The sequence below is a fragment of the Melopsittacus undulatus genome, chromosome 1 (genome assembly GCF_012275295.1).
Source record: "Melopsittacus undulatus isolate bMelUnd1 chromosome 1, bMelUnd1.mat.Z, whole genome shotgun sequence".
NCBI classification, from domain to species: Eukaryota; Metazoa; Chordata; class Aves; order Psittaciformes; family Psittaculidae; genus Melopsittacus; species Melopsittacus undulatus.
In genome coordinates, this window is record NC_047527.1 from 12381540 (window position 1) to 12406064 (window position 24525).

General features: G+C 46.5%; 1 protein-coding gene across 1 annotated transcript; it reads left to right on the forward strand.

The window, feature by feature from the left end:
• The first annotated feature begins 225 nt into the window (after positions 1–225).
• FBXO32 (F-box protein 32) lies at positions 226–24525 on the forward strand. Its single transcript, XM_034063229.1, has 9 exons — positions 226–447; positions 3386–3498; positions 5206–5255; positions 5926–6018; positions 12318–12411; positions 13269–13453; positions 16852–17034; positions 18567–18710; positions 19376–24525. The coding sequence occupies exons 1-9, from the start codon at positions 332–334 to the stop codon at positions 19463–19465; spliced, it is 1068 nt and encodes a 355-aa protein (XP_033919120.1). The 5' UTR covers positions 226–331; the 3' UTR covers positions 19466–24525.

The window sequence follows — 24525 nt, forward strand, 5'->3', positions numbered from 1 at the left end:
GCTCACGCACGTCTTGCCGCTGTTCACGCCCTCTGGCCACGCCCCCTCTAGCCAAGCCCCGCCCATCTCCCCGCCCCGGGCCTCTTGCGGGGGGCGGGGCGGTGCCGATAAACACCGCCACGTGCGGCGCGGCGGGGGCGGGGCTAGCCCGGCGCTTCCGGCAACACTGCGCTGCATAAATAGCGCGGCGCGGCCCGGCGCCCACATCCCTGCGGCACCCTCCGCGCCGTTCCCGTCCGCTCCCACCGGTTCCGGCGGCGATCCAGCCGCAGCCTCTCCTCCTCCCGGTGTCTGCCCCTCTCCCGGTGTCGGCCCGCTCCGCCTCTCCGCCATGCCGTTCCTGGGGCAGGACTGGCGGTCCCCCGGGCAGAGCTGGGTGAAGACGGCTGATGGATGGACGCGCTTCCTCGACGAGAAGAGCGGCGGCTTCGTCGGCGACATCAGCAGGTACCGGCGGCCGCTCGGTCCGGTCCCCGCTCCTGCCCCCCCTCACGGCGGTGCCGCCAGGGGGCGCCGCGGTGCGGCCGCACGGCGCCGGGGGGGGGTCGGTAAGATGGACGGCGGCGGCTGCTTTCGCCCGGGCTAGGGCCGGCCGGGGGAGGCTCCTGTGCGCGGCTGCCGGTACCAGCGGGCCTGCTTGTCCCTGAGGCGGGGGCGCTCGGTGTCTGGGATGGACCCAGAGCCCGTCTCCCTGAGCCCCGCGGCGGTCCGGGTTGTCTGTACACAGAGGCCGTTGTCCCTCCCGGTGGTGGGACGGGAAGGAGGGGGGTGAAAACAGTCGCCGCCGCACGGCTCGGGCGGTGAGCCCACAGGGAGCATCGCTGAGCCTCTTCTGTGGGATCTAGGGCTATCCCCCTCATGAAACAGCCCTGCCTGGGGCTTCCCGGCTCTTGGGCTGGAGCGGGATGATGTGTTTGAAGCCATGAATCTTGCGCAGCCCGTGAGTAATGTACCTTCCGTGCTGCTTGGCTCATCTGCCTGCACAGCATCAACAAACCCGGCGAGCTGCGGCGGGCAGGAAGCCTGTGCAGCAGTGTGGGTGTTCGTGATCTCCGGCCAGATTGCTCCTGTCAGAACCAAGCGTTTCTCAGAGCTGCTCTTGTTTTCAGTTAGGTTTGGGCTGAGGGATGGGTTAGGAATGTCCATGGCAAAGGGGCATGGAGCAAACAGCACTGTTGTTGTGCAAAGAGGTTTATGCAGCAGGTCTCCCTTTTGTGCAAGCTGTAAATTAAAATGAAGTTTAGACTTGAAAGCATCTCATTTGTAAGTAGGTAGGAAAATGGCTGATAATAATGTGATTGTGTTGGGAATCCTGGCTTTGCTATAGGTTTATACACCCCTTTTCCCATTAAAAAGTGAGCAGGTGACATACTGGCCCCAGTCTGAGGTCTTTGCAGTGCCAGGTGCTGGTATCCAACTGTTCAACCTGTCAAGATGTCTTGGAGAAGCGTGTGGAAACCTGGCAGTACATAAACAGGGGATAATCTGCCTTCCATGCTGGAATTTGTCCACTGCTGTTGTTATGGAGGTTTCAGATTACAGAGTCATTCAGTAGGAAGTCAACAGCCAGGGGTGTGCTGTTGACACATAAGATTTAAAGCAGATCCATCTTGTGCTCTTGGGCCTGGGCTCTGCCACTGCATGGGGCACGTTGACCCATTATTGATTCTGTGTAACTCTGATAGGATGTGAGCTTGAACATCTCAAACCTGCTTCTTCCTTACTGCCATGCTCTGTTCTTGAGCTTTGGTCCCCTTGCCAGAAAGCAGCATGGATGGGGGAGATGTGCAGCTGAGATGTTCTGCACTTAGGTTTAGGTGATGCTGGTGGAATTGTCAGGCTCCCTGAGCTGTTACTGTGAATACTGTGCACCTGCACTGTTGCTGCTGTTCCCCTCCTGCAGTGTGATGGTGGAACCTGCAGGAGTTGCTGCAGCTGTTATCTGAGGAGACCATGGAGCAGGAAGGGGAAGCTGAGGCTCTTGGTGTTCTGAAGCCAGGGAAGTTTCTTCTGCATTGGGAGCCATGTGAGATGCCAAACCAGAACACCCATCTGGAAGAGGCCTGGGTCCCTCATGGAGCTGAAACTGACCCGGTCACTTGGTTTCCATGTATGCTGCTGGTGTGGCTGTGCTGACAGATGGCAAACAGGGGAGATGAGGAGCCTTGTTGCCCAGGTTTCATTCCCTTGCAGGAGCCTGTGCTGGGTAGCTGTAAGGTGTGAGCCGGTGTGGTGCTCGTGTTGTCTTTTGGAGGCAGTATAAACATGAGGTCTGTGGAGGAAGTGGTCTGGCTGTTTGAAGGTCCTCATGGCTGTTGTGGAGGAAGCTTGCCTGGGGCTGTAAAGCAGGGACTCTCAAGGGCCTGCCAGAGCCCCAGGGGTGTCCCAGCCACAGCAGCTGAGTGGTGCACCTGGGACCCTTCTTTGAACTCAGTGCTACAGACAGCCATCTCCCATCCCCTGTGAGCTGCTGGGGCAATGGGGGAGCTGTCTGTTTCATTCTCTTGCATGCATTTCCTGTCTTCACAGCATCTCCACACATAGACATCATCCCCACAGCTCTGGGCAGCATGGTGAGTGCAGGGTCCTCTGGTGTGAAAGCTCCTGGTGGGTGCTGCCAGCCCCATGGGTCTGTGCTACAGTGATGGGACTGCCTGGGGGCTTCCCAGTTTCACATTGCTACATGGATCTGCTCATTTGCAGGCCTGAAGAATGTGGAGATGTTGATGCAAATCCTCTTTATAGATAGTCTTTCATTGGCCTTGGAGGAAATAAGGGGTTTTAGCTCTCTGCTCTAACCATATAGTTACAGCAGAGCTCCAGCAAAAGCACATGGGCAGTCCTGAATGGGAGATCCTAGCTGTTAATTAGTATAGTCACTACTGTGTGGTGTTTGGGAAGCCATCAGCTGAGCCTGGACATCAGCTGAGCTTGAAAGAATGTTTTGTAGGGACTCTTTTGTTAATAAATATTTTGAGTGCATATGGATATCCTCAGATGTCTAAATACGTCTTTCTGTGGAAGCCTGAATGGCTCAGAGGAATCTACCACCTACAGCAGGAGGATACAATGCTACTTAAACAGGATCTCTTAAACAGGTTAAAGGAAGGAAAATACTACCCAGTAGTGTCCCAGCATTAACTGTGCAATCTGTATTACTTGTTCCTGTTTGTTATGGGTATCGTAGCACAGAAATGAGACACCAGAGGCTCATTTAAGAATACCATTGCTGGATGCAAAATCTGCATGTAGACTTCTTGAGAGCAGCCTGCAAGGAGGCAGCTTTGGAGCTCCCAGAGAAAACCTGTGTTTTCTCTCCTTGCAGAAACATAGTGTTGAGCAGACTGCAGAAATAAACGGAAACCTTGCTTTGTGTCGTTCACAGCTTTTGCAAGAAGGATGATCACAACAAAGAGAATCTCTTCAACAGCCTGAACTATGATGTTGCTGCCAAGAAGAGAAAAAAAGACCTGCTGAATAACAAAGCCAAGATTCAATGTAAGATGTCTATTTGGGCTTTCTTTTTAAGAGGAGTTGCTGCAATACAATGGAAAATGCTTCATATCTCTTGTTTTTGCAGTTTATGAAGCCTTCCAGAGTGTCTTGAAGGGCTTTGCGCCCATGTTTGACCTAAGTAGAGAACTTGGATACAGTTTAATGTGAAGATTTATGCCCCTGCTATAATCCTTGCTCTGAGGAGTTGTGCTTGTTCTGTTCAAATTTGTCATTTGTGCTTGTCAGAAGGAGGGTAATTTTTTCCTATGGTACATTCAAATGAACCAGTTCCAGGGTTTGGTGTCGTTCTCCCCCCGCCCCCCCAGTAGACTTCCTTGTGCACAACAAGCTAAATTTATTCTTCCTTCCATATGCATGTTGAGCACTAATCTACATTACTGGAGGCTATAAGCCTGAATGCGAGCTTTGATCCTATCTCTGTGCGCGGAGTGCGTGAAAAATGAAATAAGATTTCAGCTCACCCAAAACAATGGAAGGTTTGAAATCTCTGTGCTCAGTGAGCAGTGGGGGGCTGGATGGTGCACTGTGGAGGACTTGGGGGAGCCTGCAGGGGCAGCGGGGTCTGTGTTGATCTGATTGGAAGATAGGTACTAGAGGTCAGTGTGAGAGCTACAAATGTAAACACACACAGAGGAAATGAGTTACAATTCCCACACTACTATTAGCTCATTGTGCATCCCCCAGGATTTCAGAAGCTGGTGCCAGAAGTTGGCCCCTCAGTGTATTTGGTTCTCTGAACAAACAAATGTTACCATGACAGTTTTTGGCTGGATTCTGCTGTGACCTACTATTTAAAAGGGCCTGGTGCAGGGTCTGCACATCTGTAACTGAGATGGGTTGGCCTTGGGCTCACAGTACCAGCCAGTAGTGACATCGCTGCATCCTTAGGTGGAAGGACTCCAGAAGTCTGATATTTTCTTTAAGGAAAGAAGTCTAGCAGGACAGGGAGAATAATTTTCCTTACACTAGCTGCTGATTGACAGTGTGTGGTGGAAGTAGTGTCAAAAGCCTGTGGGAGGAGGACTGAGCAGCAAAACTGCTTACAATAAGGGCTTTACTGCGAACCAAGTCGGTGTGTGGTGGGTACAGGAAAGCTATTTTGGGGAGTGGATGGGACAACTCCCATTTCTGAGGGAAGGGAGGGGCCATTAGAAATAGGAAAATTTTGGTCCCAAATAGGTTTTTCTTTTTTAGCAAGTTAGCTGCAAGCACAAGCATGCTCCTCTGAGCCTGACCTCACTGCTAAAAGCTCTCTCCCACATGCTTGGTGTCTCATGACATTTTTGCTCAACTTCAAATTTGACATTCAATCCCAAGCCTGTAACCAAGGTAATGAATAGTTAATAAAATCAATAACAACAGAACCTGGCTGTCAGCCACACTTACTGTCTGGGACCAAAGAAGAGGAGGTGCTATGGTATATCTGTGGCTGGCAGATTAAACATTTAGAGTCTTGAGCTGTGTCACTGAAACAGAAGCCCTCTCTAAAGGCTCAGAGCTGCAGTCTCAAATGAAGGAGTATGGAAACCAAGCAGCTTAGCAAGTTGCGAGATTTGGTTTCAAGTGCAGATGGTGTAAACGCAAAATAACTTAATTTGCACTAAAAGGACAGTGAGTGTTATGAGCAGAACAGAGATCCAGCCCTCTGAGGTGGGAGAGTAACTGAGCAAAATGTCTTTGTCCAAACAGATTTCCACCAAGAGAAGTGGATCTATGTTCACAAGGGGAGCACAAAAGAGGTGAGTGCCTCCATAGGTTCTTTGTTCCTTTTTCTGCTGTGTTTTTTTCCACACAGTGGGAGATACTGTATTGATATAAATCAGCAGAAGCTCTTCAGAGATAAGTGGAAGATCTGGCTTGTGGTTGGAATTTCAGTAATGATTTTAAGCCCCAATCAGGGAGCCAGGGCTTGCTGTACATGTGTTTAAAATATGACTTGTTTGCTTCCCTCAGTTTAAAAAAACCAACCCAAAACCCAGCCATTTGCAGACCAAGCCATAATACTGTTCTTGGCTTTCACCCAGAACAGTCCTAACATGGAAAATCATTGGAATTCATCACAACGCCTTGCTTGCGCTCGTGGAGAGAAGCAGCTGTATGAGACTGCTCTGAACTTGCCCTATATATTGAACCATGGGAATGTGTGGTTCATTCTTGCCAGTAAACTCATGGGTCATGAGCAGATCTCAGGTCACTGTTGAGGAAAATACCTTAACCTACATCTGGCCATGCCCATTCCTGATGTCAGTGAGTGTGGCTCTGTGGGAGGCCTCCTCCAGCTGCAAGCTGCTCCCATGGTTTGTAACCAGGAGCTTGCTCAGTTGAGGTTGCCCTGGGTCACATCTACCTGATGCTGTCTGGACTCGTATTGGCCAAAACATGACCCAGACTCTGTTTTTTTTTCCTCAGCGCCATGGTTACTGCACCTTGGGGGAAGCCTTCAACCGACTTGACTTCTCCAGTGCTATCCTGGACTCCAGGAGATTCAACTATGTTGTGAGGGTGAGTGAAAGGCCAGGGTTTATTTCGCTGTGATGGTGGTATTGGTTCTGAACTGAGCTGCAATTGGGTGATAGGAAGCACTTGCTAAGAGAGGCCCAGGCATGAAAGGAGGGGGTGTTGTGCTTTGCTGCGTGAAGAGTTGATGGTAGCTGTGTTGATAGATGCCCAAAACCTCCTCTTTGATCTGTTGAAATGGAGAGGTACATAGGTGGTGGTAACATAGGTGATGGGCTGTCCTTAGCCTAGCATTCCTACTACTTTTCAATTGTGAAATTCACTTCTTAAACCCAAAAAACTTAGCACTTCATCCCTGACTTCTCAGTTCAGCTTAAGTGTAACTTCTGTAGCCCCCAAAAGGAGCATGGGCTCTCTGCAGAAGCCATAGAGCTGCAGGAATCTCTTTGTGCAGAAGGCCTCAGCTCCATGAGGGCTGTATAGCTTTATCTTGCTTGAAATGACAAAGGAGAAAACACTGAGGAGCTGAGCATTTTGGGAATGAGAGGATGGGCTAAACCTCTTGGAGGCACTGCTCTTCTCTGCTAAGGATCATGGTTGCTCTAAATACTGTGTGAGTAGCAGTAGTTTCAGTGGGTGAAGCATTTGGTTAGTCCTGACACCACTAGTTGGTAGGAAGGAGCCATCAACCCCAGGTTTCCCATACTCTGGCTTTGCATAACAGGTCTTTTGGCTCTGTGTGGCTGAGGGGGTTGGTAGTGGTTGTGGAGCTACTGTCTCAAGGACTGTGGATGCTTGTATGTTATGTGCATGTGATCTGCAAATTGATCTTGAATTTCAGATGTTTATCAAGGTTTGGAATTCAATAAGCTTAAAAAAACCCTGTTATTAACTTGAGGCTGTTTATAAACAGCTCCTTTTCACATCTCAGCAGCAGCTGATCACTGGTGAGGCACCAGCTGTTCAGGTTTTAGGTTCTGAAGCAAGCAGCATTGGTATTGCTTTCCCTTTGAGTCAAATGTCATGAAGTGTCTAAGGAAGAAGTGATCTGAGCAGGTTCACCTTGGTTTGTCTAGGTGACAAGGAGCCTGTGGAAGCCTCTGTCAGCCTGGGAAGGTATCTTGCATGGGACTGCAATGATTGAGCAGAATAGTGCACTGAAGTTTCAGTGAGGTTGGTGTGGTCTGGTGTGGAGGCTCTGACTGACCTTCTTCCCCTTTTTCCCATGAAAGCATCCTGATCTGCTGTGTCCAAAACAGCAGTTTTCTGTATGGAAGTCGGCATGTGTCCTTGTTTCTTCAGATTGCCTCTCTTCTGAGCTTTTAAGAATAGTTTTCCCTCAGTAGTTTTAAGGATACGGCACTACTGAGAAGTATGAAGCTTCCTAATTGAGGCTGACTTGTGGTTTGGCAGATTAAAGGAGGTATTAAACCTGGTACCATGGATCAAATAGAAAACTGGCTTCTTAAAATGAAAGACTTGTATCAGCCAAGTCTCCGGTGGATAGTAGCTCATAAAGTGCCTTAGGGGCCAGATTCACTCACAAACAGCTCTGCCTAGATGTGGATCTTGTTTATGGTCCTTTGCAAATCACAGGCCTCCTAGAGCACACAGATGAGCAGACTGTCACATGGAAAATGCCTTTGAATATTGGCAGGCATAACATTTTTCCTTTCCCTCCCTTGTTCTCTCTAGTTCCACCCGTTGCTTGGGGTATCTGATTAATGTCACGCTACTTAGTTCATCAAGCAAATGCTTTCCAAGGAGGGAAGTTTAGAGTTGAAGGCTGGGGAAGAATATGAGGTTGTCTGTAGGAGAAAAGAGGAGAGAAACAGCTGCAGGCTTGGGGTTCTGCTGGCTACACGCAAACTTGCCTTATAGAGAAATTGCTACATCACTGCTGACAGCAAAATGGGCTTTCAGGCTGAGCATCAGCTTGTCTTTTTCAAAGCATTCCTTTCTGAATTTCTCTGAACTTAAGTGCTACAGTGGTTTTGGTGCTGATTTTCTTGTCATACATAAGTGTCTGCTGCTTAAGATACTCCCAAGGTAATACTAACAGTGCACTGATCAAATGGGCACCTCTGAGCTGCAGGAAGCTTGGCAGGTATACATGGAGCCACTGAGTTCATATAACTGAAAAAACTCTCTTCCAACATCAATCTCATCTTGACAGTCTGATGATACAGTGCTGGAAGTGCTAAGTCTAGGCATTGGTGCTAGGACTTGATTCTGGTTGATCTTTTAAACTATACCATCTGCCTACATGTTACAGGACAAAGTTTTAGAGCTAGTAAAGAACTGTGTGATTTATACAGAGGACCCAAACTGTTCTTGATCTCAAAGCAGCCCTGGTTTCTCTGGCCTTAAAGGCTGGAACTATTATGTAAGCAAAAGTAATATCAGCAAAAACAACAAGTACCTACAGCCCAGCAGTTGTTTGTTCTCCTTTGGGATCACTGTTCAGATGACAGGTTTTACAGGTTGCTTCCTTCAGAAAGGTTTGCCATAGGATGGTCGTGCATTAATATCTCAAGGGAAGGTGCTGTTTCTGATCATAAAAGCTTGGGTTGGGTTGAGTGACATGGGCACAGTTCTGGAATACCATGATCTAGATAATGTGCAGCCTGCTAAAGCAGTCTCTTATATTTGTTATATTTTTATAGCAGTTAGCTCCAGGAGTCCTGAATTTATGCTGTGCTGAAAGAATCAGCTCAATGCTGTCTCATGGAGATCTGTCAGCACCTGTGCTGTAAATCATTATAACTTGCCCTGCTCTTGCTCTACGTCCAAGCTGAAAGCCCATGTGACATTTCAGCCACAAACTGAAGGGCTGTGAGAGCAAGGTGGGGCTGGAGGAGCAATCTTTCATTGCAATACATTTTTCTTAAGCTGTACAGATGTGAGGAACCATAATCCCCAACCAGGAGGAGCTTGTGGATCCCCACAGGATGCAATCCAGGTTCCCTATAGCTGCTTTGAGGTATTTAAAGGAGGTTTACACTTGAGTGGTTTGAGACTTGTGATTTTAATAATTGCAAATCATTTCCCTTTTTGAGTCAAGGTTGCACCCATCTGCTGGGTGCAGCAGGCCTGCTGGGGAGGGGGTTTGGCTCTTTGTGCTATAAGCCCATAGCTGTGGGTTATTTGGGGTATGGATTGCCCATGCAGCCTGGTGTTGAATGGAGACAGTGGTACAAGGGCCATCTGGCTGTAGCAGGTCTAAGCAAATCTGTGCATAGTAGTTGTTGTATGTGACTCATGTGATGTGTTCCTATGGTCGTGAAACAGGGGACTTTATTCCCTGCCACGTGGCAGTGTTGTGTTTGCTGGGTTTTTCCCTTATTATGGTAGAAGGACCTGCTCTGCTTGTGGAGCTGAGTGGCTCATTGTACCAGCTGCTTTAGGCTGTCTGCTAGTGGGGTTTGGGCAGGAGCCCTATCACTTGTGAGAAACTGAGCAGGTTATTGCGCTGATGCTGAAGATGCTGCCTCCTGCCAGCTTGCAGAGGCTCTGGAGTAGCCCACTGCACCTCTTGCCCTTCCTCTGTGCCTCTGGCAGACTTCTGAGCACACAAAATGTGGGGGAGATGGTAGGAAGGATTTTTCTGGGGCAGCTACCAGATCACCTTTATCAACTTCTGAGGAGCTGAAAGAGTGAAATGGGCTTTAATGCCCTGTTTTCTGAAGGTCTCGCAGGCTTCTGAGGCCTGGTTGCAATCGGCTGGAATGTGATCACTTAGTGGTTTTGAAAGCAGGCCTTTTAAAATTGCTCTTAACCTTTCCCTGTGCACTCTCTCCTACCATCTGTCCCTCTCAGTTGCGCGTGGGTTGGACTTAATGCAACTGCATCATAACACATGCTTGCAGCTCTCCAGCCTTTTTACCCTACCCAGCATTAATCTGAATTCATCAGTCTGCTCTTGGTCTGTTTTATGCAAGTGGCAACATTGATTTACCTTTTATAATGCTGTAGACCCCCATTTGGCAGTCCATTAAGAGAACATACTCTGGGTCTGTGCCAAGGCTAAGACCCTCCAATACACTGGAGCATGTGGGGCATGGATAAAACTGTATTGTTTAGTTGGTTTTTGTGTATTACATGAGCACAGAAGAATAAAAAGTGTCTTGGTTTGGAGAGCTAAGCCGGTTGCTTCAGCCAGCAGTCCCTGTGGAGCAGTCCTAGAAGTATTCACAACATAGTTTTCATATGGAATTTCATCCTGTGTTTATTGCTGCAGGGGAAGGGAGGTGACACGTGATATCTAAGCTGGTTCACTGAACATAAATTGAACCTAGCTAAACACAGACAGGGCAAATTTGAATCTGTTCATTTGCTAAATTGGGACAAAATTAATTTAGCCATTCTTCAAGAAACTGAGATTTTTATCCTTGTTCTCAAAGAATGGCCCTGGCATCTCACTCCTACAGTATTGCATTACGTGATGCTTATCACTGGGTGCATTTTGGTGTTTTCTGTAATGGGCACAACATTGCTAACACCCAGCCTGGAGGAAGCTGTCTCTGTGCCAGTTCCAGAATGGTGCAGTCTGGAGACAGCAGTTGTTCATGCACAGAAGAGCTAATCTGTGTGCATGTGTGGCTAATGTACAGATGGAGTCTGGTGAATTGATCACTATAATCAAGGTCTAAAGGCTGAACAGTTCAGTGTAAGCAGAGTATTACAGACCACTTTGGGGCACTGATATTTTTTGCTACTTATTCCTCCATTATTTAAAAATGAATAAAAGACTTCTTATAAAACATCTTGAGCATCTTGCAAACTGCCTTGTTTTTAAGAGTATCTAGTTATTGTCTCAGTTTAGCTGATACAGCAAGAAGATCCACTGATGCCTGTGCACCAAGTATTACCAAACTCCTCCATCTCTTGTTTCCCTCCAAATGAGCCAAGAAAACAGGCAGCCTGCCCTTCACAGGTCTTTTTTTCATCTTGCTTTCAGTCATGAGAGGTAGAAGATATTAACAGAATGTAAACTCACATCCATCTGATGGTGGTGTTGGCCTGGAAATCAGACGGAAGATCAGTCACTCAAGGCAACTTCACTGCTCCTAAGTGGCAGTCACATGTGAGCAGAGCAGGCGAATGACTGCATTGACACCTCTCCCCAGCTCCCTGCTTCATGGCAAGCTGCCGGTGACTTTTTGGATGCATTCCTGTCATTCTTAGAGCAGGGCAAACAGTTCAGCTCATGACTTATCAAGTCTTGTCAAAAGCCATCTTAGTTACTTGACACAAGTAGTTGCACCTTTGCTGGGCTCTGCAGTGCCAGCAACTGGATACTGTAGCTGCAGATGATAAAGGATTAATAAGCTAGTCATGTGGTAACGTGTTGATTGACTTGTAGCATAAAAGGTTTTCCCTTTCCTTTCTAAATTAAAACAGAAGGCTGTGTACATCCAAACCAAATGGACTGACACGTGGATGGCCTGTGTATTTATATAATGCTGGGGGAAGGGAGGAAGGCTTGGAAGATCACAGGACCCATGTTCTGCAGTGCATTACCCATAGGGAACTTCCACAGCTGTTCTTGTGGTGGTAGAGCTGGGGAGAAGAGGGCATCTTCCCTGTGGGAAGTGCTTCCTTTAGCATCTGCAGCCCAAATTCAGTCTTCACCTTGTACACAACTCAGATCAGTGATGGGAAACTAATCCTAATGGAAAGTAAAAGCAAGACCTCCATTAGGGGAGGTTAACAAGTAAACAGGACAAATGGGGAAAGGTGGCTTGGTGTTTCAGCTGTAAGAGATGAACAGGAGAGGAAACCTGGGGGGAATAGGAGTTTGTTGAAGGGAAGAGGCTGTTTTTAATACAGTGCTCAACCTTTCTGCCATGGTGACAGCACTCTGACAAAACCCATGCAACCCAGGAGCTTGACGTAAATTGTGGAGTCTGATTCTCATTAATGCTCCATCAATAATATCCCCATCCAAACAGGCATTCGCTCGTGTTCCCTCATGACAGGGCTTGTTTATGCCCCAGTGAAGGACAGTGACGTTGGCTGTTCGTTGTTCTCTCGGTGTGAACAGAGGCTGCCAGCCTCAGCACTGCTCTGTGGTTTCTCTGCGTCTCTGAACCATGAAATCAAGTTCTCTCCCCCCTCTAAAGATCATTAGAATGCTCTTATCCCCCTCTTCAATGTGGGTTTAATTATTTGGCCTCTGCTCTCCTCCCCCTTTGCATTAGCTTGTTCTGTCCTTCTATCTCCCTTTTATTTTCCAGCAGCAAACAAGTCCGTGGACTGTTTTGCTGTGTCATGTGACCAGGAGTCAAGATTAGAAAGGTATCTCTGTGCTCTAAGGCTGCAACCTCTATTTTTATCCCCAGCTGCTGGAGCTGATAGCGAAGTCTCAGCTGACGTCACTGAGCGGCATTGCCCAGAAGAACTACATGAACATTTTGGAGAAGGTGGTGCAGAAAGGTAAGAGACAGGAGTGGGGAGGGGAGGAGGAGGCGGATCTGATCTGATCTGCAGTCCTGTGTGAACCACATCCTTGAGAACAGCCAGGCAATACACACTGGGTGAAGAGGGACACCTTTGCTTATTTCTGTAGTGCAGTTCCATTTTCCCTCAGGGAAGGACTGGAGAAGAGGGCGAGTGGGAAATGGCTGTGTTCCAGTAGGTATCTGAGGTGATTCCTCCTTTTCCTTGCTACCACCCCTTCTGCATCCTACTGAGTCCTATTTCTGACTGCAGAAGAGATGGGCTGCTCCTGCCCCCGGCCTATCTGCAGCCTCTGCTGCCGCCTTGTTGCCAGTTTGCTGTATCAAGTGCTCCCACTGCTCCAGAGGGAAGGAAAGCTCCAGAGCTGTCTTCACCCTGCTAGGGGGGCTGAATGGTTGACATGTGGCAGTTCCCCCCCTGATGCTCTAGCTCTGTCTGAAGGCTGGGATTTGAGAGGAGCCTCTTAGTGTGTGTATACATAATGAGAAAGGAGATCCTGAGCTGTCTCCCTGCACATCAGCTGAGGTAGATGGGGAAGAGGTACACATGGATATCAGAGGGGAAAACTGGCTGCTTGCCAGTGGTGGGAAATGGGAAGTGATGCAGAAAGGGCAGATACTTCATCTGCTTATCCTGGAGGATCACTTTCCATCTGTTGTCTAACCTACTGTGCCTGGCTAATGTTATAAGTGCTTTCCTCTAAAAAGAAAAGCACAAGCTGGCTCTCCTGGCCTGTGGGGTTATAGCAGATAAATTGACTTGCCTGAGGAATGTGTAGATTTAGGAAATGATCTGGGCAGTTTCCAGTTTTAACCTTTCCTGTTCTTCCAAAGTCCTTGAAGATCAGCAGAACATCAGGCTAATACGGGAATTGCTGCAGACCCTCTATACATCCCTCTGCACGTTAGTTCAACGGGTCGGCAAGTCTGTCCTGGTTGGAAACATCAACATGTGGGTGCACAGGATGGAGAGTATTCTCCACTGGCAGCAGCAACTGAACAACATTCAGATCACCAGGGTAAGCACAAATCCTGAAAGCTAAAAATAACATGGCTCCTTTGTGAAACCTTCTCATGTAGCAGCTCTCACTTAGGTGAGTGCATCTCACTGTACTCCCAAGTGCAAGCACAGAGTGCTGGGGAAGGACCTGGAGTTGCCAAAATAACTGGATGCATTCCTGGCATTATTTGCGTCCCTTAAATCAAACTCAGTGTACATGACCCAGGATCATGCTCACTGTTACTGGTCACAGACCCTGTGGTTTGACTCTTTAATGGCTGTGAAATGTGCAAACAGAGCTGGGTAGGAAACCACCTCCCCCACTTGAGCGTCTTTAGGGACTAAGCCTCAGTATAAAAAGTCAACTCAGTCTTTGTGAAATGGAGACATTGTCATCAAATCCTGTTTATCAGATAGTTGAGGGTTTTAGATTTGCTCAATCTGTAAATTAAATGCAAATTTCCAAAGAGCTGTGCAACTTTGTGCTTCCTGGCTGAAAATATCAGTGATTCTTCCAGTAGTCTGGAGCTGCCTGTTCTAGCCGGATGCGTCCTGCTTTTACAATGTGTGTTTTCAGCAGTGTCTGTGTGGATGGGAAAGATGTATTGAGAAATTCCTAACCTGGTTTTGCATGAGAATAGTCTGAATTTGCCCCATTTCACAGAATCATAGAAGGGTTGAGGTTGGAAAGGACCTCTGGAGGTAGTCTGGTCCAACACCCTTGCCCAAGCAAGGACATCTACAGCCAGTTGCCCAGGACCATGTCTAAACAGTTTTCCACTTGGAATGGATACCTACTCACAGGAATGATCAAGCTTTCCCCCAGGGCTGATCTCTGGTGTGCCCCTAGTGGGACTTCTTGTAGTGAACTGGACTGTGGAATTGGTTGGGCAGATGAAGGCATGGCTCAGGAGAATATAAAGAGCACCTTTTTCTCTGGGGGGTTAACCAGAGAGGCGTTTGCAGAGGATGAAGCAAAGGGACTGTATTCATCACTTTTCCTGGGAACACCAGGAAAGGATTTCCAGTCCTTCCCTGAAGTGATGCAGGCAACAGGACACAGGAGATGAACTCTGGGGAGTTTGAAGAGTTGCAAAAGCAGTAGTGCCTTATCTGATGGTGGTCAGGGAGTCCCCACCTGCTGTTCCTCCCAGTGAGCAGCTTTTGGGATGGGCCTTGCAGGGTAAGCACTGGCCCAACTGTGGGGTGCCTCTGGGTCACAGCAGGTCCATGAGCTGGGGAGCTGCCCTGTGCCTGGCCACTGTCAGGCTCAGCTCACCTGGACATCTGCTGCCTTGAGTGTTGCTTCCCTCTACTTTAGGAGCTCATAAAGGACAGACAAGCATTTCAAAGAGCTCTGTCTAAACAGACTAAAGCGCATCAAAACATTGCTTATGAACAGAACTCATTTCTATGTACTTACATGTGTGTTTACAGGCACTTTTCTAAAATAAAATAGATGTTGAGTTTGCAAAACAAATTTCACACCCCTGAAGATGACTTCAGGTCAAGTTAGAGCAAAACCAGCTGAGTTTAGAGGAAGGAAGAACAAGCTCAGCTCTGTGCAGCAAGTTGCTTACAGTGCACTGAGTGCTTCTGGGGCTTCTGGAGGGGGGAAATGTCTTGTAACAGCCAAGACCCAAACCTTTAAAATAAAGAAACTTGCAAAATATTGTGTGCTAGAGCTGCTTTAAAACAAAAAACCAACTCTGTCCAGAAAGTGACAGCGAACTGCTCTGATCTCATCTGTGTTCCTTCTCCAAAATAAGTAATGTTCGAAAGTCCTGGAAAGGAGTACTGAGGGAAAAGAAGTAGCAGATAAGTCTTTGGCCCTGACTCAGGAAACCTGTATAAGGATTTGCTTGAGTCACTCTTGTTTCTTCAGAAATAAGACATAAGCATAAGGTTTGGGGCTTTTTTGAGCCTCTGAGCTTAGCCTTTTGTGTTGTGCCCTAGCAAAGCTTATATGTAGAGAGTGCAGGAGAATGGAAAGCAGATCAATGAATGTGATCCAAGGCTCCATTCTTCTTACCCCAAGATATGACCCAGGCTGTCATGGGAAGAAATGTCCTCTGGAGATGGCAGAGACAGTCCACTCCTGGGGCGTTTCTTTCAGGCCTGTTGCTGGTGGAGATGGCCAGAAATGATGCATTTGAAAAGCCGTGGCACTTGCAGGTGCTGGGCAGTGCTGCATGGTTTGGCCAGGCTGGTGATGAGGGCACTGAAGGGAAGGTGGGAGCTATTTGTGTACACACATACTTGTTGTGCCTGTGGAGTTTCACATGGGATGACTGGAGATGGAACCACATGATTAAAAGCAGCTTCATGCAGTGTTCCCTTGCTGATGGTGGGCCTCGTGCTTCTTGTTTGAAACAGTTAATAGCTCTGCCAATTGTGAGATGGGTGCTGTGACTCTGTGACTTAAAATAGCAGCATCTCTGTACAGGGTAAATGATAAACTTGGCACATCTGTTTAACATTGTTTCTTCATTGGGACCTAATCCTAAAAGCTGCTGTTTGCCTTAATAAGGCTGGGGCTGGTTTTGGAGCAGTTGGAGTCTGGGTTGTGGTCCTTGCTGATGCTCTGCTCCCATGTGTGCCTTGGATTTTCCCCAAGTGCAGGGCCTGCAGATCCATCGTGGTCAATTTGTCCTGGAGCTGTGCCACCGTGATGACTTGCAAAACAGTCCTGCACCCCATGTAGACCAGGCAAAGATGGATGGGGTGTGAAGGTGGCTTTTGTCTCTGTGGGCTAGAATGTGCTCTGGTGTGGCCGAGCAGCCTGGAAAGCCATGCTTGCAGCTGATGGGAAAGGGGCAGGTCCTTCAAGTGTTCACAAAGTTAGTCTTGCCAGCGGTGACCTGGGAAGACATGCAGGGAAAAACCCTGCTGTGGGTACTCATCAGTCACTGCTGTGGTTACAGCAGGGTCCTGTGACAACATAAGCTAAAACACATGTCAGAAGAGCATGAGATTCCCAGCAATATGTGTAACATGAGGCTGAACTTGAGAAGCAATACTGATCTCCCTCATGGTGGAGAGACCTGGATGGTTTATAGTTGATACTATGATGCAGCCAATGTCCTGCTGTAGTGAAAGTTGATGGTGGTGCTCCTGGGAGCAGAGGCTCATGAATATGGTTGTGGGATGCACAAAAAGGGGAAGAAGAGGCTTGAACTGCAACTCTGCTTCTAACTACTGTATTACATGTACATGGCCTCATCCTTGAAGGTATTTCAAACTGTTGTGAGGCAGAGGGTTAAATACCTCTGTAAAATGTCTCCTTATTCAAAGAGGCAACTACAGCGTTATTCTCTGTGGGAAGAACAATGCTAAGAAAGCAGTAACTCTGCTGCAGCCTAGAATTGCTTGGGTTTTAAGCTTCCTGTGAGCTCTATTTTTGTCTGTCTCTTCCAGCCTGCCTTTAAAGGAACCACTTTCACAGACCTACCATTGTGTTTACAATTGAACATCATGCAGCGACTGAGTGATGGGAGAGACCTGGTTAGCCTTGGTCAGGTGGCTCCTGACCTGCAAGTCCTCAGCGAAGACCGACTGCTGTGGAAGAAACTCTGCCAGTACCACTTCACAGACAGACAGGTACTACCAGCACTTGCTTGTTGTACCCCACTTGCAAGTGAACACACGGGTATGACACTCTTAATTGACTGGCCTTGGATCTCGGTGCTGTGCCACAAGTTGATAATACAGGCCGGCATGAGATTGGCTGTGATGATGATTTATGTAGAGGGCTTTGCATGCCACAGCAATGATTCCTGAAACAGGAGCCTGAGGAATTAGTCATATGGTGAACTTCAACCCTAATCCAGGTAGTAAGAACTGCAAGTCATGCTCCTCTCCCCACGTGTGCAGGAAAAACGTGCGGGCAACTCCAGCCTGGACCCTGATGTCACCAGGACTGACACCCTCACAGAGAATCTCTGTGGATGTGGTCCATGAGCGATGAGTTGCACTGTCTTATGCTTTAGAGCAGGAAATCCCCTCTGAGCTGTTCTGTGAGTGACAGGACTATGCAGAAAACAGCCCTGTGGAAAACAGCCCTACCAGTACCCAAGTTTCCATAGGCAAACATCTTTAGCCCTTTACAAGCTGGTAATCTTATAACTGCCTGGATGGGAAGGGTCCAACCACCTGCCACAAGCTGGGACACCTTCTACCAGACCAGGTTGCTCCAAGCCCCATCCAACCTGGCCTTGAACACTGCCAGGGATGGGGCAGCCACAACTTCTCTGGGCAACTTGTGCCAGCATCTTCACCATCCTCACAGTAAAGAACTTCTTCCTCATATCTAAATCTGCTCTCTTTCAGTTTAAAGCCATTACTACTTACTGTAATCTCCAGATTTCTCATAGGCCCCCTTTAGGCAGCCAAAGCTGCTCTAAGGTGTCCCTGAAGCCTTCTCTTCTCCAGGCTGAACAAGCCCAGCTCTCTCACCATAGCAGAGGTGCTCCAACCTCAGGAGGATCATCTTCACGGCCTCCTGGACTCATTCCAACAGGTCCATGTCCTTATGTTGTGGGCTTCAGATCTGGAATCTTCTAAACTTAAAACCAAAGGCCCTCTCTGTATTTATAGGTGAATGTCTGGAGTGTTTATACCAGACCTCAGCACTTCAGGGACCATGTGCCACATCTCTCTGCTGACTTGGCTTTCTTTGCTTACTCTGAATCTGACTTTGTGAGTGACTCTGGGGAAGTTAATTCAAATTCAGTCTCTGCAAGGGATGAACCCTTGAAGATGGGTGTTGCCCAGGCTAATGTGAGAAATCCTTGACTACAAGTGAGTGAAGGTGCAAAGGAACTTCCAAAACTGTTAAATACAGCTGTACTCCCTGTCCGGCCAGCCAGAAACAATGGCTAAAGTAGTTACAAAATAGCTCCTGGTGTTTCAGGCTTCATATGGTAATGTTAATGAAATGGGGATAGATCCTGATAATGGTATTGGGTGAGGCTGTTGCCATCAGGAAGCTTGTTGTAGCTGGCTATTCAGAGCAGGAGCTTTCTCGGGAACTGTTATGGGATCTCATAAGGATGCAAGGGAGAGAAGTACATGAATTGGGAAGAACAAAGCATTATTTTTTTGACCTGCTACAGTTGTTATTTTCTCTTCAGATTCGCAAACGGCTAATCTTATCTGACAAGGGACAGCTGGATTGGAAGAAGATGTACTTCAAGCTCATAAGGTGTTACCCACGGAAGGAGCAGTATGGTGACACGCTGCAGCTCTGCAGGCACTGCCACATCCTCTCCTGGAAGGTATGAGGTGCTGGTGGGGTAAACTCAATTGGGGTGGGAGCACTGGGGCACCTAGTGCTTTGTCGGATTGCAGCTGGTTTGTGGTGCTGTGGTTCCTTTGCCTCCGTAACCTGGTGTTTTCCTACATGTTAATCCTCCCTCAGCTGTTAAGGTCCTTACTCCCCTATGCTTGAGATCCCATCTTTATCTTGAACAAAAGTAGCTGCTTTCAAGGCCCAGAGGGGAGGGAAATGGGCATACTGTAGGGCTGCCTGCAGTAAATCACCTTAGCATTGCCAGCAACTCCTCCCACCCATTACATGGAGGTGGAGGTCTTGGCAACACAATTATCTGGCTACAGAACAGCCTAGACAAAAATCTGCTGGCTGCTGTGATAGGGCAGGTCTCTAGTTAAACTTGTGCTGCTCATGGTAGGCTCCAGCCTCTCATCCCTCAGCAAAAGGGAAAAGAATGAACCGGATCTTTGCTGGTTTTATTTCCTGTGGCTTGCCAGTAGCCCCTAATTCACAAAGCCCAGTTCTGACTGCTTTGGAGAGTAGAAATATTATTCTGGGCTCTGCCCTACTTGCAAGCAGGATATCTGGCAGGGGGCAGTGCTAAGTTGGCTGATGCTCTGGCGCCCTTTCCACAGTCTCTCTAAATGGAGTTGTTTTCTCCTTTCCCAGGGCACTGATCACCCTTGCACAGCCAACAACCCGGAGACTTGCTCCACCTCACTTTCGCCGCAAGACTTTATCAACTTGTTCAGGTTTTGAACTTGGGTCACCGCAGCTTATGCGATTCTTACAGGACACTTTATGCCACTGAGCTTGGACACTCCATTTGTAAATAGTGTAAATATTCATGTCTGTTCGAAGCTCCTGAGTCAAGGAACAAGAGGATCTCAGAGATGAAAGGTGAAGTTGCTCACTGACGCGCAGCACTTAAGGAATACAGACTTCCGTAGGACTGGTGTAAAAAAGCAGCACGTTGTACAGAGTCCCTTTTTTATGAATCAGAGTACAAGATACAGGGCAAAAAACCTTCATTTTCTTGGGTTTAGAAGTTAAAAATGAAATTGCCCCTCAACCATTTGAGAACTCTTTTGGTTTGTTTCTCATAGAGAGAAAGCAATACAAGGCTAGGACTGTTGAACTGTTCCTCCATCTGGTTTTATTTAGCATACATATTTATAAAGATGATGTTTTAAAACTATTTATGAAAAATATCCCTGTGACAAGTTTAACTTTTGTTTCTAAAGGACACATTCTGAAATGCATAGAACTCTAGCCTACTTGTGAGAGAGAATGGCAACATACTACTTTCTACCTCTAATAGATTGAGTACCTTTCAAACAAGAATCCAATGTACAATGTGAACTTTTGTATTTTGTACAATGATTTAAAGGGAAATGTTTGTGATAGTAAGCATCTTTTCTTGTATTAATGCTTACCTCTTTACATTAGTTTTCTTGCTCTGTGCTTGAATGCCTAGATGATAGGCACCATATAAATACCTAAGACTTTACTCCATCCTCTTTTAGTTTGTTGGGTTTATGAAAGACTAAGCAAAAGGGGAAAGTGAAACCACGAGGAAGAAGATTATCTAAAAGGGAGGAAGTTCTGTTATAGACAAACAAAGGACTGGATTTAATCTCATCATGTAAAGCCGTATCAACTCCACTAGGTTAAATACACTGCTTGAAATCCCAAGTGAGGTTAGAATCTGGTTCTTCAAGTCCATGTTTTCCAACACTGCTCTATATTCCCACTGATGTCAAGTGAATTCAGTCATCTTGGGGCAGGTAAAATACAGGGAGAACTGGACCATCCAATCTAGTGAAATTATGCGGTTTTTAGTCACTGGAGGACTGGCAGCATCATTTCAGACTACTGGAGTTTAGGGTGATGAGCAAGACAGCATAGAATCATAGAATAGTTATGGTTGGAAGAGAACTTCAGAAGTCATCTGGTCCAACCCCCATGAAGAAACTGGTCAGCATTTTCCTAAAAACAGCAGTCAAGACTGGGGTATTCAAGGGATTTCCAGCATGGCACTTGGCATCTTTGCTACTCACAGAGAAAAAACCAAAGACCCAGCCTAATCCCTTCCACTTCCAGTGCTGAGCTGCTTTATGGGATCATCTAACACCAGCCTAGAGCTAAACTTTCAGTTCTATGGAGTAAGTGGTCAAACTGACTTCACTGTGGCCATGATCTGGCTCAACATCTCCTCTGTTGCACACAATGCTTTGCTCTTCCCTCGTGTGGAGCTTGAAGCATCCAGCTCATATCTGACAAGGTATGGAAGGGTTTTACTGTTTGCCAGTAGATTTCCTGCATAGCACTTTCTCTGTGCTGATGTAAGCAGGATACCTTGGAAGGGTAAACATTTATGTGACTATGTACAAAGAACTGTGAGGAAGTGGAGTACTCAGGACAATTCAGGAAGAACTACTTGAGTTAATTATTGTTAACTATTCTGTTCCTTTTTTTACATTTTTATAACTGACTTTCCACACTTTTCTGCAGCTGTTTATATTAAAAATTGACAGTATTTGCATTTTTGCAAACTAAATCACTTTGCATTTTCTTGGAAGAGATGCAAAAAGGGAAAAAAAGCTGCCTTAAATGGAGCACTGGGGAATGGGGGAGGAAAACCAGGAAAATGCTGACAAGAGCTGCCCTTCTGCCTTCCAACAGCAAACCCAACCAACCAAGCTTTTGCTCTGTGAGCCTGTGCACCCTTAGCCATGGCCCAGAGCTTGGCACTCTCCAGAGATGAGGAGAAAACACGTGCAGCATAGGGAGCTTTGTCTTGGTGTTGAAGCCCATCCATCAGTTTGCTGGTGGAAAGCATAAGCCTGCTAATCATACTCATGTCAACTGAAAGTGATTTAAAAGCTGTTACCTTGGAAAAATGAACTTGTGCTTGTTTGGAGGGATGTTTGAGTGAAGTAGGCCAATTTGTTTTCATTCCCACACTGTGTGTTCATATACATACAGTGGGTAGATGAGGCTGAAATCTGGCTTTGTGAATGAAGATATTAAGGACAGAAACATGCAAGTGAAGTGAGTGAAGTACTGCCACTGTATTTGGAGATTGTTGTAGCTCCTTTTTCTAGAAGTGAGAGGACCTGTGCCCCTTGGCAGCATCTGTTTCCAGCTCTGACCTAGGGTGGGTTTATTCCATTGTCTTGCCACCCATAGTGAGCCAACTTCACTATGGTTGATGGGAAGGCAATGCTACTTCACTATGAAATGCTGGGGGATTCTGCCTAGTCTGAGTCCATGCTTAGCAGGTAACATCCACTGTGAGATTGTGACACTGGGTGAATTTCAAGCTCAGATTTGAATCCAGCCTAGTCCATTCCCTGCACAGCAAGACAAAAATCTCAGCATTTAGCTATGCTTTGGGAATGTCTGAGCATTACCCATTGTCTCTATCAGCCCTTCACTGCTCTTGAGCAAAGACTTGTCTCTGGGCAGAGGACATAGAGTACACAGGTCATGCTCACACCATAATGTGCAACTGAGGCTCCTATTTATAAAGCTTCAGTTAGAGGTGAGGTTTTATTTATTAGCACTATATAACCTTAAAGGGTCAAGGAGGTGAAGATTATTTGTTAATACATACAAACACTTGTGTGTTGCTCTTGTGAGGTCCTGGGATATTGCTGTCTGTGTCCAGAGCAGCAGAAAACCAAGCAACTACTGTGCTGGAGAACAAAATGGACTAAACAAAAGGAAACAGAATAAGCCTCACTCAGTTACTGCCTCAGTCATTACCCTTCTGCTACAGCAAGAGTCACATGAGGCCTTGATCTCTTTGGGAGACTCATTGTTTCTTGAAAGGCTGGTACAGGAAGATGTTGTGGTGAATTCAATACTCTTGTATTTCAAATGAAATGCTGTTGCATCCAAATACCTTAGTCCAACAATTTACAAACAAAGCGATCAGTATTGTAGCAGTGCAAAGGCATCTGCTTGGCTGAGGATGGCAAAGTAACAGAACTGACAGTGATAACAGGGGCTTCCAGGCTGGATGGTTTGAGGCTGCTCTCATGCAAAAAGGACCTCTTTATTTTAAGACAATGGTGGCAAAGCTGTTGTGAAGGGAAAACAGACTTCTACTTGTATTTTGGAAATAGAATGTTCTTTTCAAATGACATTTCACCTTCCAGTCACTGGAAGGAGGATGTTTTTCCTTTCTTTTATTTTTTTCCTGCCAGCATATCCAAAGAAATCTCTTTATCTTCAGAGGATGTGTTAACCAGTGCAGCAGTATAGAACATGGTGTTGTGAATAGGAAAAATAGATCCATGCAGGGAAAGGAGGCGGCTTAGGAAGGGAGAGATCCCAGAGATTGCAGTTCAGCTTTCTAGAAGAGGCAGGCATTTGGAGTTTGTTTTAATGTGACAGCCACTTCAAGAGGCATAATTTCAGCTGTACATACCTTAAGCCCTTTATACTAACTATGGTATGGTAAAGATTGATCATGAAATGTGTACCTCCTCTTGTATTGTTTGGGTTTCTGTTTTTTAATTGTGGGAGTTTCTAGAGCCTTTTAGTTTGTAAAGTGCTTAGGAAGGCTTGTATTGCTCTGAAGATATTGCTTTGTATGTAAACATTTATTTGCACCTTGCCACTTTCTGTATATGGGAATATCTTTTGTATTCTTTTTCTTTGCCCCCAGGGTTTGAACTGTTTGTGTTCCCATTTCTGTTTGACTTCAGTTACCTTTGCTAAGCTGTCACCTCCTACAACATATTCAGGTACTAAACCAGCTTTTCCTGCCCAGAAAATTCCTTGACCCTTAGTAGCTAAAACATGATGTAGAGCAGGAACATTTCAAATTCTCTTATGAAGCTCGGAAATCAGATGTGCTGTTTCACACTTCTCTCCTGCTCAGGATAGCAAACCAGCATTGTCCTCTGCGGTTGTTCTTACAAACCCATTGCACAGTTTCCCCATAGATCAGCACTTTGCCAAAAAAACATAGCTTTAAACTAAAATGCCACTCTTCCTAGCAGGCCTGCTTGCAAAAACACACATCCTGTGGAGCCGATGGCTGATTGATACAGACTTGCTGTTACAAGGTTTAGGTCTCTGGTGTTCTGCTTGTGCTGCTTTTCTCAGCTCGTGGCTTATAATGATGCTTGTTAAAGGTTCTGAAGACTGTCACACAAGCTGTCAGTGTGCGGCTGCTGGGCTGTGTGAGTGTCTTTACCTACCTTTAACAAAATCACCAGAGGGAGACATGATAGACACTGGGTGCTGGTAATCAGCTTTGCAGGATCTGGCCCTAGGGAGAACAAATCCATCTAGTCCTTGACACATGCAGTCTGTAGTATATTAATACCTTGAACATGAGAGAGATTCTCCTCCACTGACGAAGCATTTCTGCTTCTGCTCCTGGGAGGCCAGGGGAGGGTGGAACTGGCATGTTTGCTTTAGCCATCATGTGCTGCACAGAATGCTAACGGGTCTGCTACCAAGAGAACATTTTAATTTGAAACAGCAAATATGCTCATCTTTAGGAACTAATCTGCAGTAATTATAAATACCTACTTACATATGGAAGGGAGTGTGTGTACTGCTTTGTTTTTCCTTAAAGCTGTAACTAGAGATGATACAAAGTGAAAGGCATCCCTTATATAAGACTTCTGTTTAATATTATTGTGTGGTTAAAATCCTTCCATTATAAATTTGCACTTTTTTTTCTTCTTCCCTTGCATGTTCAGCTCTGATTTTTACATCTGTTCTGTGCAGACAGTAATGTATTTTTGTAAAACATTTTTGACACTGAATTGCAATAAATGTTCAAACAATGTGAA